At 29.6% G+C, this 14,608-nt stretch overlaps 1 protein-coding gene across 1 annotated transcript; it reads right to left on the bottom strand.

Annotated features, from left to right (window-relative positions):
* Positions 1-6,607: 6,607 nt before the first annotated feature.
* LOC120255000 (heat stress transcription factor B-4b-like) lies at positions 6,608-7,702 on the bottom strand. Its single transcript, XM_039262928.1, has 2 exons — positions 7,430-7,702; positions 6,608-7,329 (listed from the first exon to the last, which is right to left on the bottom strand). The coding sequence occupies exons 1-2, from the start codon at positions 7,676-7,678 to the stop codon at positions 6,769-6,771; spliced, it is 810 nt and encodes a 269-aa protein (XP_039118862.1). The 5' UTR covers positions 7,679-7,702; the 3' UTR covers positions 6,608-6,768.
* Between the last annotated feature and the right edge of the window lie 6,906 nt (positions 7,703-14,608).

Here is a 14,608-nt window from a genome sequence, read left to right as displayed (position 1 = left end):
GGGCCCTATATAAAAATAAAAAAATACAAACTATTTATAGTGAATTAACTCACAACATAAGGAACATGGTGACAGATAAATCACCTTTTCATAAAATCCTTGTACTTTTCAGAAAAATCCTCTCGAAATCTGTCTGATGGGTCGACCCGAGTTACAATCTTGTAACATCTGTTTGTAGAGTTTGGCGTCGCGATTTAAAAATAATATCGGAAAAGAAGAAAGCATTTCATCCAAATTAATGGTCATGCTCTGGAATTGTCCGGATTCCCAAAAAGAAGTCAAATCCAAAAACAAACTAAAAAGAAGAACCTTTGAACCAAAAACTCCAAATATTATCATCAAACAAGCATCCTTTATCAACCTAATAGATCTAAATCAAAAAAAGAAAAAAAGAAAAAAATTTTTCAAGCTCTAACAAGCGTAACACATTAAAACACAAACTTCATCCCGAAAAAGCAATCAAATTTACAAAACCTCTCATCCTTTCCGATCAATCATCCACCCTCAAAACAATAAGACAAAAAAACATCTCTATACATTCACCGAAAAAAACCAACAAGCTTAATGATCTTAACAACTGCATGCCAAACCAACACGTAAAGACATGAAAGCACTTGACAACCACAAACTTCAATCCCACCACAAACACCACCAACAACAACAACAACGAATCCGCCCTTCCTCGACCTATTTATCAAACTCATTAGATCTCAAGAAACATCAGCACAGATTTAGAAAAAAACACAATACCAAAGATGAAACAAAGAAAAATCTCGGGGATTCAACGCTTAGATGACCGTCGACAAAACACTTTCCGACAAAGAATCGGGGGATCCAACAAGCAAAGTAGAGAGAGGAGTCAGGGTCTCATCACGATCTCGTCGCGAACTTCGACTTTTTCTTCTACCGAGCCCTGTCTAGAGCACTCATCAACATCACCGATCATGATTTCTTTCATGCACTGACTATAATGGTTAAAGTTCAATCACTTAAAAAGGAAAACCTAGCTTTTTACCAAGGGACAATTACGGTCTTTGTTGGATGAGAATTCTGTATGATATCCGAGTACTTGTCTTTAAAGCTATAATCTTGGTGTGGTCACTCGCATTTGAGAAATTTGTAAGATTTCATAGTGCTCGCATAACAAATCTTGTAATCGAGGTATTATTTTTCAAATTTCGGGGCATTTGATAATGGCTAGCTAGAAACAAATTGAATTAATACAGTATCACCATTAAGTAATCACAACTTGTGCCTTAGTGAGCATTCTGCAAGGCTAATAGTTCAAGGAATAATTCCTTGGTGAAATCAATATGTGAGCATTGTAGCTACACTATCATTAACCAAGCTATGTGTTCAACTTGGAAAAAGTCATTTATATTCAATAAGAAACACCATTCTTGATCAACAAACAAGGAGCATAAAATTGCAAAACATCTAAAATTATCACATAGGAATGTATTTTCTGGTCATCTTCATGTAGTTGGTTCTTCAACAGTCAGACTAATGTTGTGTGTGGATAGAAAAAAGAAAGATTATAGCTGTTTCAACTAGCACTCTTGATGCTTGTGTTCATAAATATCAGGTGAGTAGCAACCAGATGGTGATGTACCTGCTTGCCTCTATAACTAGAATCAATCGTTGCCTATTTAATTAGAAAAGTCTATCAACCAATCTAATCACCAGTAAGATCCACAAGAAATGAGGTATCTAGTGTTGTTTTCAAACCCGAATCAATCTTAACAAATTCATAGAGATTTGGCTCCGATCATGAGATCATAGTATTTAAAACGAAGACAATCAACGAGAAATCAAGTAATCGGAGAACACACTTGAGAAAATTTAAACTAATTCAACCGAGAATGTGTATAAAATCACATGGAGAAAAGAGAGCTATGGGGAGATCCATACCAAATGAAGCTGGAGTGAGGGGCAAGGAAGTTGGTGGTGCTGGCGCCAGTCGAGGTGCATGAAGCAATGGTGAGCCGCCTGGTCCTCGTCTGGACTTTGGGGAAAGCCTTTTCGCTTTCTGTCTTCCTTGGCCTCTGAACAACAGGTGGTGGTCCAGCCTCTATAATTCGGCGAAGTGTGGCAATCACCGTGTGGCAATGGCGGCGCCGGAGTGCACAATGAATTGGAGAAAGAACACAGGGAGATTTGGAGAAATCGGAAGCGAAGAAGGGAAGGGGTTTCTCCTGATTGCTAGGGCTCAGGATCTGGAGATGGAGAGAAGAAACCTAGCAAGGAAAGGAAAACAAGTTTAACGGATCCGGATCTGTTTGATTAACAGATCTGGATCCTTGTGAAGACAAACGGATCCTTGATCCGTTTGTGCTGTACAAACGGATCCATGGATCCGTTTGTGCTGTACAAACGGATCCATGGATCCGTTTGTGATAAATAATTAAATAATAATATTATTATTATTACAATTATTATTATTATTATTATTATTTATAATATTTTACATTTTAAAAATCATTCAATCAAAAAATATATAATATTAATAATAATTTTATATATTGCAAACTTATTAACAAACAATTAAATCTATTTTAAACTTTATTAGTAATAATATATAAATTAATCTTTCCTGATTAGAGTTAAAAAGATTTGTAATTATCAAAACTTATTATGGCTATTTTTATATTTAAGTTATTGCCATATATATCTTTAAGGAAATTATTGGTCTGGAGTAATTCAAAAAGTCCCAAATAATGTTTGTCATTTTTATCCTAAAAAATTTACTAATAAAAAAAGTTAATAATCTGTAACATTAATCATATCTAGGAGGAGTTAATATATATTCATAAAAATCATTTAAAAATTATTATTCTTTCATGATTACAATTAAACAAAAAATAATAACCACTTCAATTAATTTGTCAAAAAAAAATTGTTTTACAAAAAATATAAATAAAATTTAAACCTACTTTATCTAATATTTATTAAATCCCAATCTTATAAATACGTATCTCCATAATATATTCATAAACGAATAGTATACATATGGATAAATTTATTATAATCATCTAAAACCAAAAATTTATTTAATAAAATATAACTTTAGAAATGGAAGTTCATGGCCATTTCTAATTTACCAACGGAACCAAACTCCGTTGCTAAGTTTTAGAAACGGATACCCAATCCGTTGGTAATTTACAAACCGAATTTTAATCCGTTGCTACCATTTAAAAACCGATGTGTAATCCGTTACTATTTTACAAATGGATTACAAGTCCGTTGGTAATTTACTAATGGATTATAATGTCCGTTTGTAATTGTTTTTTTTTTTTAAATTCTGTATTTACAAAATCTAAATATTTTAATTTTGTTTGAAAAACTAATTATGGCTATTTTTATATTTAAGTTATTGTTATATATATTTTCAAGAAAATTATTGGTCTTGAGTAATTTAAAAAGTTACCAAATAATTTTTGTCCTTTTTATCCTAAAAATTATATTCATAAAAAAAAAGTTAATAATATGTAACATTAATCATATCTAAAAGGAGTTAATATATATTCATAAAAATTATTTAAAAATCATGGCCATTTCTAATTTACCAACGGAAACAAACTCCGTTGCTAAGTTTTAGAAACGGATGCCCAGTCCGTTGATAATTTACAAACCGAATCGTAATCCGTTACTAGATTTTAGAAACCGATATATGAACCGTTACTATTTTGCAAACGGAATACGGTTCCGTTGGTAATTTACAAACCGAATTTTAATCCGTTGCTACCATTTAAAAACCGATGTGTAATCCGTTATTATTTTACAAATGGATTACAAGTCCGTTGGTAATTTACTAATGGATTATAATGTCCGTTTGTAATTGTTTTTTTTAGAAAAATTCCGTATTTACAAAAATCTAAATATTTTAATTTTTGTTTGAAAAAAACTAATTATGGCTATTTTTATATTTAAGTTATTGTTATATATATTTTCAAGAAAATTATTGGTCTTGAGTAATTAAAAAAGTTACCAAATAATTTTTGTCCTTTTTATCCTAAAAATTATATTCATAAAAAAAAGTTAATAATATGTAACATTAATCATATCTAAAAGGAGTTAATATATATTCATAAAAATTATTTAAAAATCATGGCCATTTCTAATTTACCAACGGAAACAAACTCCGTTGCTAAGTTTTAGAAACGGATGCCCAGTCCGTTGGTAATTTACAAACCAAATCGTAATCTGTTACTAGATTTTAAAAACCGATATATGAACCGTTACTATTTTGCAAACGGAATACGGATCCGTTGGTAATTTACAAACCGAATTTTAATCCGTTGCTACCATTTAATAACAGATGTGTAATCCGTTACTATTTTACAAATGGATTACAAGTCCGTTGGTAATTTACTAATGGATTATAATGTCCGTTTGTAATTATTTTTTTTAGAAAAATTCTGTATTTACAAAATCTAAATATTTTAATTTTGTTTGAAAAACTAATTATGGCTATTTTTATATTTAAGTTATTGTTATATATATTTTTCAAGAAAAATTATTGGTCTTGAGTAATTAAAAAGTTACCAAATAATTTTTTTGTCCTTTTTATCCTAAAAATTATATTCATAAAAAAAAGTTAATAATATGTAACATTAATCATATCTAAAAGGAGTTAATATATATTCATAAAAATTATTTAAAAATCATTATTCTTTCATGATTACAATTAAAAATAAATATAACCACTTCAATTGAGTCATAAAAAAAAATGTTTTACTAAAAATATAATCAAAATTTAAACCTACTTGATAACCAACGGAACCAAACTCAGTTACTAGGTTTTAGAAACAGATAACCAATTCGTTGGTAATTTACAAACCGAATATTAATCCGTTACTAGATTTTACAAACCGATATGCGATCCGTTACTAGTTACAAACGGATTATAAATCCGTTGGTAATATACAAACCGAATTTTAACCCGTTGCTAATATTTCGAAACCGATATGTAATCCGTTACTATTTTACAAACGGACTTCGAATCGGTTGCTAAGTTTAGAAACCGATGTTTAATCCGTTACTATTTCATAAACGGACTCCAATTCCGTTGGTAATTTACAAACGAATATTTTACCCGTTTTTAAAACAGAAACGGATTAGCCACCGATGGCATTTACGTTTAAATTTTGAAACAGTCCTAAATTTTGTTTGTAACATTGTAACGGACGGTCTAATCCGTTGCTAATCAGTTATTAAACCGCAACAGAACTAGTCCGTTGCTAAATTACTGTTTCTAATTCAACAGTTTCTTGTAGTGGAGGTTATGTCATGGAATTAAAGGCCTAATTTTTTCTAAATAAAATGCATAGATCACAAGAAAAATCAATAGTAGTTTACATTCAAATTATTATTAAATTTTTAAGATTTTTTTGATAAACATGGAACATGATTCATAATCAATTTTCACTAGATTTATAATATGAGGTTTAAATGAATACCTTCTTCCTTAATCCATATAGTGAATCAAGATCGTGATTATATATATATATATATATATATTTATATATTGACAAAATAGACAAGTTATGTGGCAAGGCTGTATATGCGAGCATTTTAAATATACTATACGCCCTCATCATACTATGGGGAATCGAGTGATTATATATATATATATTTATATATTGACAAGATAGACAAGTTATGTGGCAAGGCTGTATATGCGAGCTTTTTAAATATACTATACATCCTCATCGTACGATGGGGAGTCGAGCCCATGACCTCGACCCACAAACAGGGATCTGGTGCCAATATATAAGCTAAGGTATGGTTAGCCTTTTTATAAATTTTTTTAGCTCAACATTTTTTCTTTCTAGTATCTTATCATAAAATGATTAAAAACAAGACATGATCATGAACTACACCAACCAAAGAGCTCTTCTTCAATGCACCTATAATGAATGGAATCTATAACATATCATTGATACTAGAACACTAGAAGAATCCAATGTACTGTGATAAAACAAAGTAGAAACCTTTCTAGAAGTTAATGCCAAATTTAATTATTTATAATTTCTACCGAAAAAATAAAAATTGAAGTTTTTCTAGTCAATTAGTTAATGATATAGTCCAAGAATCTAAAAAACATTCTTAAGTATAAAAGACAAGAAGAGTAATCCAATGCATCAAAAACACAAAGTTAGTGCTAAGTTTGATGTAAAAGTACTACTTTTATCAAAAAAGAGCAATTCTTGTAGTCAATGTTAATGAGAACTTCTGAGAATCAAAAGAAACATTTCTTCAATCTCGATTTAACACATGATCATGAACTAAACCAACAAAGACTAAAATCACAAAGCAGAAGCCTTTTAACAAATTAATAATTAATGCTTATGCTTACTAAAAACCCACAGCAAAGCTAGAAACTTTTTTAGTCAAATGTTTTGATGAGAAACATAAATAGATCATACAAATGCAGAGAGGAATCTAATGCATTAAAAACACAGTAAAAGTTAGTGCTACCTTCACTGAAAACTTCAAGCAAATTAAGTATAGATATCTTCAAGAAAGAAAGCAAAGAAACTTAGAACTAAACTTAGTCTGAAACATAGATCTTTATATATATATATATATATATATAACTGATATGGTGAGGAGACAAGAAGAATCAATGCACTAAAAATACAAAGAGAAAGTTAATGTTGATGAGAAATCCTCAAAAGAGAAAGAGAGATTAAGGCAAAGAAACATTCTTGATTCTTGATTCTGGATTCTGGATTCTGGAATGAGGAATCAAACAAATATACACAACTATGTGAATCTAGAGATCAAATGACACTGAGCTTGATGATCTTCAACATGAGTACTAGCCTCCTGGTGCAACCTCTTCTTCTTACCATGAAGATGAACTCCAAAGAGCTTAAAAGCAGCACCATCAGCACTCTCTCCGGCAATCGATATCGAGCTCGAGCTCGGCTTTTTAAAGCATTGCAACTGATCATCATGATCACCAATCTCCATCAACCTTCCGGAAGGAGAAGAAGCAGGAACCACAGGACTAACATGGTTCTGAAGAAAATAAATGATATCATTGTAAAGCTTCTTCATATGATTAAGCTCAGATAAAAGCACCAAATTCCTTCTTCTCAGTCTCCGGTTATCCTCCGACAAAGCCGATATATAATCAGTATCACCACCGGGCAGCGGCACCGGACAATCAATCCAAGTTGCTATCTGATGATCTTCTTGTTGAAACTGCTGAGATATCTGTGGAGTTTTCCTTCTATGAATTTCTGAAAGCAAATGTTTCTCTCCTTTTCTAAAAAATTCATTGGCAAACTCCCATCTATCTGCTACTATCTTCCTGAATCCCTGCATAAATTAATCCAAACACACCAAATACAGTTGATAAAAAACACACACAAATAACAAATGAACAAGGTTTGATAATAAACATATAAAGAATGCATACATAAGTGTTGAGTTGTCTGACAAAGCTAGAGAAATTGTTGTGTTTGAAGTAGTTAGGGAGGAGATCTCTGGCAAACTCTGGAGGTCTCCAAACAACAAAAGTGGTGTCATCTTCACCCCAAGAAACAATGTGATTGGTGAGAGGATCATCAACAAGTTGGTATGTTTTTGTGAGGAATGGAGCTGGAACTGTCTTGTGAGAGTCCATATTGACCACCATCTCTCCACACTTGTCCACCATGAATGCCATTCCTTTGTTTCTCACTCACACACACACACACACACACACACTCAAAAACATATCTCTCTTTTTATGTCTTTATCTCTATCTATGTCATGATTACATGGACCAAGATTTCATGTGTGGGTGTTTTCAGAGAGGGACATGCATGTGCATGCATGCATGCATGTGCATGCATGCATTCATTCATATATTGGATGTATTGGCTACATATGTTAGATTAATTAATCAAGATGATGATTTTGGGATTTATTTGTAATCTCAAGGCGAGTCCGTGACTTGAATGGCATGGGAAAGGAGTTTAGTGGGGGAATAATTTATACATCCTCTGAAACCATGCAGTTTTGATGCTACTTCATTTTCTTATTACAGTACTGCATGGAAGGATTCAAACACATATATATATTTACATAAAAACAAACATTCCTAACCTTCTAGCCCACATGGAAACAGACAAAGGTTTTGAAGAAATAAAAGAAACATATTTATATATATATATATAGACACAGAGAGATAAATAAAGGTTGTTAATCAGTTAAGGCATTGTGGAGTGTATGTGAATATATATATATATATATATATACTAATTAGTAATACTTGGGATCTATAAAGAGTACTCTTATTACTGTTGAAAGTCCTGCAGAAAATTAAAGCTTTTACCAACTTTGATATCAGCCCTTTTCACTCTCTAAAAGCACCATCATGAATCAGTTTGGTGCTCCATTTTCCTCTCTTTTTTCCCAAAAAAAATCTTTTTATCTTTTCATTTTCTTTAGACATTTGTTCATAAAAGAAATATAGAAAGTGAACAGTGATAAAATTAACTTTATATATATAACTATAAAGATACAGTAAATGTAGAGTAGTTATCATATTATCATTTATTATGCAATAAATGCAGTCAGACAAATTAATAACTTAAAATCTTCATCAATCTATATAATGAAATGATAAAAGTTATAACCAATGTTGTTTTCTCATTGTTAAGTATGTTATAGGGATAAGAGGGTACGTAGGGCCTTTTTTCCATCCATTATCTTTCACATTTGTGTCTTTCAGTCAAAGCATCCAAACAAAGGATAAGTCAGTGTTGTGTTTTACCATGCATGCTTCCCATTTACCCAAAGATGCAACAAACTTATACATATATATATATATATATTAATATTAAACACTTATAAAGGTGAAGAGATAAGTGTTGAAAGATGGAGCCAAGGAGAGAGAAAAAAAAAATTTGAAAAATGAAATACAATAGTGATGGAATTTGAATATTATGGAAGATTCTATTCCACATATGGCAAGGTGAGTTGATGATATTAAATGGTAGAGTAGTAGAGACATGTAATTTAGACATCACATGACCTTTCTCTATCCACATGTGACCCACTGCTTAGGCAGGCAGGCAGGCAGGATGGCAGACACCCATATATGATGTATCATAGATCTCTCTTTGACTAACAATTATTCATTATTTTTATATATAGATCTTTAAATAATCATTGATCATATATATATATATATATAAATCTCACTCAAACTTACATAATCAAAACTATTTTTTTTTTTTAAAATGAGTAGTTTCTAGTTCGAATTTTTTATCAAGTATGTAAAAAATATTCAATAAAAAAAAATATATACCCTCTTATAGAGTTCTTAGTATCACCCCCACACAATAAATCAACAACCAATAAATTAAAACTATACATTAAAATTTTATTTTAATATATATATATATATATATATAGCTTGATAAAAAAATATCGACCAATCGACCATTTTGGTCTATCGCAGATCGGGTCCCTTGGGTAGGGTGTTCATCTCGAGAGTCGAGCGTGACTCCCCGAGTTCGATTCCCATCTTGCGCAAGGTGAGGGCACGGTTCGGTGGTGAGCTGACTCCCCACGCTGTTCGTCCCCTGGGTTCGCGCTTGTCGCCTTTCTCATCAGTGAAAATGGAGTTTTGGAGGCATTTTAGTAAGAAAAAAAAATAAAGTTCCCTGGGTTGGTTAAATAATTTAGTGTAATAACTGATAATTGATTCTAGAAAGTTATACATAAAAAGATATCAAAATTTGTGTATATATTTTATTTTAATATTTTTAAAAAAATATAAACAAATATGAATAACCATTTTAGTGATCTATTGAAGGGTCTTTTGTATAAGTTGATCATTTCATTGAAGAGACAAGTTTGAATCCAAGTTCATGTAAGTGTCTGACATGTGATTTATTCATATTTATTAAAAAAATAAGTACATTATTTTCTATAAGAAAGAGTCTCAAATCATCCATCAATATAAAAAAAAAATTATTATGAAAATATAAATGTAAAATATATACACACACATGCATGCACTACATTGTATCAATTTCAAACACTAATAATAATAAATAAATATTATTATTATTATTGTAATTGAAGTTATGAGAATAAATGGAGGCTTTATAACAAGTTTCTCATCTTGTCTGCTTTAGGGTTCCTTTAGGCCCACACATGCTCTGCTCCCACGTTCCAATGCACAAATCTAGATGCATTCATGTGACCATGACTCAAAGGATATTCCTTTTTCTTCCTTTAATTTTGTCTAATGTGCATGAATGAATGGAATGAATGAAATTAATGAAAAAACTTTATGAGGAACAACTAAGGCAACTCTCTCTCTTTCTTGGAAGTTAGAACATTTTTTATATCATAATAATAATATTAATAATAATTAACTATATTAAGATCTCATTCAAGTTTTTGTCCTTGCTTTATTATGTCTTCTTCTTCTTCTTCTTTCTTCTTTTGATAGGAATTAAACTAACTAATAAAGTATTATATAATTATAAACATATCACTTACTTTTTGTTTAATAAGTACTACTTATTCATCCCCCTCTTCTTTTCATGTGTGAGACAAAGTGAGGTGGTATATTCAACCTTCTTTTTATGATCATGTTCATGCAACTATAATTAATTAGCTTATATATATATATATATATATATGTTTAATTAGTTTTTAAACTATGCTTCTTTTACCTTCAAACAAAAGCTCTTATGTTAGTTTTGTTTCAAGCTTTCACCAAATACTTTATCATATATATATATATATATATATATAGAGAGAGAGAGAGAGAGAGAGAGATAGGTTTAAATGAAAAATAAAATAAATTTTTTTAAAAAAAAAGGGAAAAGCTTTTGATATGGGAAAAGGGGAAAAGGAGAAAAGACACTCCAAAGATGGGAGAGCTTGCTAGACAAAGGAAGCTTTGCAGAGAACATTTGCTTCTTTTTCTCCAAGTGAAAGACAACAAGGTGGGTCTCACTCCTTTCAGACCATTAACCCTCACTGATTAAAGTCCCCCTCTGCACATATATAAAGGATATATGTATATCAAAAGAAACATTTACCATATCCCTTCCCCTTTTTCTCTTTCTCCCTATAAATTAATTCCCCTAAGTTAAACCAACCAAAATATTCATAATAATATATAAGTACATATATAATAATCTATAAGTATATATAAAGAGAAAGAGAAACATGCAAAGGTGGTGTGCATGCATGTGTTATGAATTATTATAATAACTGAAGAACAGTCCAAGAAAAGAAAGAATGCATGGCCATGGCAAAGATATATATGTACATATATATATATATATATATAATTAAATATATGTGAATGAAGGTTCCAAAAACACAAGATCAATGATTCATATTGAAGACTGAGAAGCTCAACGTGGGAGTCACATGAGGAAGCAGTATGAGTCTTAATATCAGCAGAGAATAATAGTACTCAGTTTGAGTTCATTTCTCAGAGATGGGGTCCTCCTTTCTCACATTCACAGCCTTTTCTTTGACCCCCCATATTGCACCCACATTGTGTTGTTTCTTCTCTTTTTCTTTCTTTCTTTAATTTCTTTGTAAGATATATATGAGTACATGTTTGTAAAGACTATAGAGTTTTTGTCGATAACCTAACGGAATGAATATGCGCTGAGTTAAGATTGTGAGCAAAAATTTAAACCACTTGTGGTGTAAGTGTGATGTAATATATTGAAGATTTATATATATGTTTACGTCACAATTTATATTTATATATATTATCATAAATATGTGCTGAGTTAAGAGTGAATGTGCAGTGGATTGTCACAAGGCACTAAGTGGGCAAACGCAAGGTCAAGACTTTGCATCTGCGGTATTACAATGGTACTATTCATTTATTGTTTTCTTAGGCTAGATATTGTTTATAATACTATAAAAATAAGTTTTTGTTGGGTCATATGTGGGAAGAATCGTATCTCTATTCTCCAAGATTATATGACCGAAGAGATTTATTAATTAACTCAATATTATTATACAATTTTTTTAAGCATGTAATAGATTTTTATTGCCCTATGTGTATGTGGTCTAACTTGGTTAATAAATCTTAGAGAGTCAATAAACCAAATACTGTAACTGGTATATTTATATATATATTTGTCCATTGATAAATTTTTATGCGGTATTTTGTCGACTATTATAAAAAATAAAAGTAAAAATTATGAGTGGAATCATTATTGAATGGTGTGTGATGTAACATATTGCAGAGTTATTTATGTGTTTAACTATATAATTTATTTATATATATATATATATATATAATTGTCATAAATATGAGCTGAGCTATGATTATGAGAGGAAATTTAAACCATTGGGTGCCGTGTGATGTAATATATTGAAAACTTATACATCTGCTTAATTCACAAGTTATATATATATAAGGGGCTAATTTTCTAGGGTTGTTTGTAGATGAAAATTCTGCAGACATTCATATATCTTACACATTTATCTTTTTTTGTTTTTTCTTCCATTTATATAACCATAATATGATTTTAGAATTTGTGTTTACAGTTAATCTGGAATTGAGAATTTGTAAACGCATAAATAGAGTAATTATTAAATGAAGCAAAAAAATATTGATATATAGAAATAAATAAATAAATAAATAAAAGATAACGATATAAAACAAGGCACTAGTTAAATAAATATATTGATATAAAATAAATCACTAATCAATTTGAAAAACATAATTATCGAAAATAGCTCAATATATTTATCAAATTTTCATATCAATGTTTTTAATTTAGTAAAATTAGCAAGCCGATTACTAACTTTAAATAAATATATATATATATATATATATAAAGGTATAACTATATAGAGTAGCGATCCATATTAATTTATGTATGTGTGTGTATATATATTACGGTGTGTCACTCAATGATTTATTTCTTTGGCCATTATCATGTCTCTCTGTTTGATGGAGATTCTCATGCAAAGATTGCACATTCATATCAAAAGGCAAAAGAAAAGAAAAGAAAAGCCAAGGGAGCATTAGAAGGTGGCTCGCTTTCAAATCATGGGTCCATGCACACAGAGAAACTTTGATTAAAGATTTTCAAGATAAAGATGATAAATGTTTTTTAAATGAAATTTTTGTAATATATTTATATGATATATATTATAAATTAAAAAGGCTTGTGCTTCTTTTTATCTTTCCATATATAATTAGCAATGATGATATATATATATATATATATATGCTAATATGCCATGCATACATATAATATGATTTTGTTAAAAGATATAAGTTTAATTAAGAACTAATTAAGAATGCATGTCATCATGCCATGCATTTGAATGTGGTCTTAATTGATGAAGTTATGAGACTTGGAATTCCAACCAAATGATCATCTTGGTTTTGTTTTATCACCTTTTCATGTTCTTGGATTTATTTTTTTGGTAAAAGTAATTTAAAAAGTTAAGGGAAAAATATGTTATGTGCTTATATGACTTTTGTTAGTTTTTGTTTGGGTTTTTTTATTTGCATATTCCTGTAAAATCATAAATTTACTTAAATACTCTCATAAAAATAATATTTATTTGTATATCTCTATAAATTAATTATATTTACTTATTTGCCCTTATAGTTAAGTTGACTCTTAATGGTGTTAAATCAATGGATGGAATAAGGGTAAATTACCAAAATGGGTTTGTTTAGGGCATCTCCAACCCAACACCCAAATCTCAAATTTGGAGTGGGATTTGGGTATAGAGTACTCCAACCCACACCCAAATCTTACCCTAAATTTGGGTTTTGCAACAGTGCAACCCCATGTGACCCCAAATTTGGGGTCACAGGGGTCACACTATTGCAACCCCAAATTTGGGGTCCCACATTATTTTTTATTTTTAAATTATATTTTTTATGTGTTTAGATATTAAATGTTTTCATGCTATATTAAAAAATAATTTCATTGTTTATTGAAATAATTAAGAAATTCAAATTATAATTTTTAAATAAATTAAATAATAAATTAAAAAATATAGTTGTAAATTTTTTAAGTTATATTTTTTAATAAATTATTTATAAATTGTAATTAATATTTAATTAATTTATTGTTAAAATGATTAATTTCAAATATCTTTATTAAATAATAATAAAATAATATATGAAAAGAATATTATAAGAATATTCTTTTTTGGGGTAAAATCTGAGATTTGTGGTTGAAGTAAAATTTTCTGTAACAAGACCAAATTTGAGATTTGGGATTGTGGGTTGGAGATGGTCTTATATACCTCTCTAACATTTTTTTTCTTACTTTATAGACATTACTCATTTCATTCAACAAATAACCATTATGGGTTGTTAATATACCCATCAAATTTTTTATTATATTTTATAGACTTTAAATTTTTTAAATTATAGATAACCAATGTAATTTTTTTATATATGCTTTAATTATTTTAAAAAATTATTAAAAATCATGAATTTTTGAGTAAATTCATATTTTTAAGACTTTTACAAACATCTCTAAAAAATTTTACATTATCAGATGCTCTTTACAAACACAACCTCAAAATAGGTAAAAATTATGACATGTAACAATATATACCAAAAATAATTTCATACACCTAC

Source organism: Dioscorea cayenensis, unplaced genomic scaffold, assembly GCF_009730915.1.
Source record: "Dioscorea cayenensis subsp. rotundata cultivar TDr96_F1 unplaced genomic scaffold, TDr96_F1_v2_PseudoChromosome.rev07_lg8_w22 25.fasta BLBR01000783.1, whole genome shotgun sequence".
NCBI lineage: Eukaryota > Viridiplantae > Streptophyta > Magnoliopsida > Dioscoreales > Dioscoreaceae > Dioscorea > Dioscorea cayenensis.
This window is presented reverse-complemented; position numbering and strand designations above follow the sequence as displayed.

Bases quoted from the DNA above. Each gene is read 5' to 3' on its own strand.
- LOC120255000 (XM_039262928.1), bottom strand. From the start codon at position 7,678: ATGGCATTCATGGTGGACAAGTGTGGAGAGATGGTGGTCAATATGGAC. The intron at 7,330-7,429 runs GTATGCATTCTT...TAATTTATGCAG, and splicing joins TCAGACAACTCAACACTTAT to GGATTCAGGAAGATAGTAGC.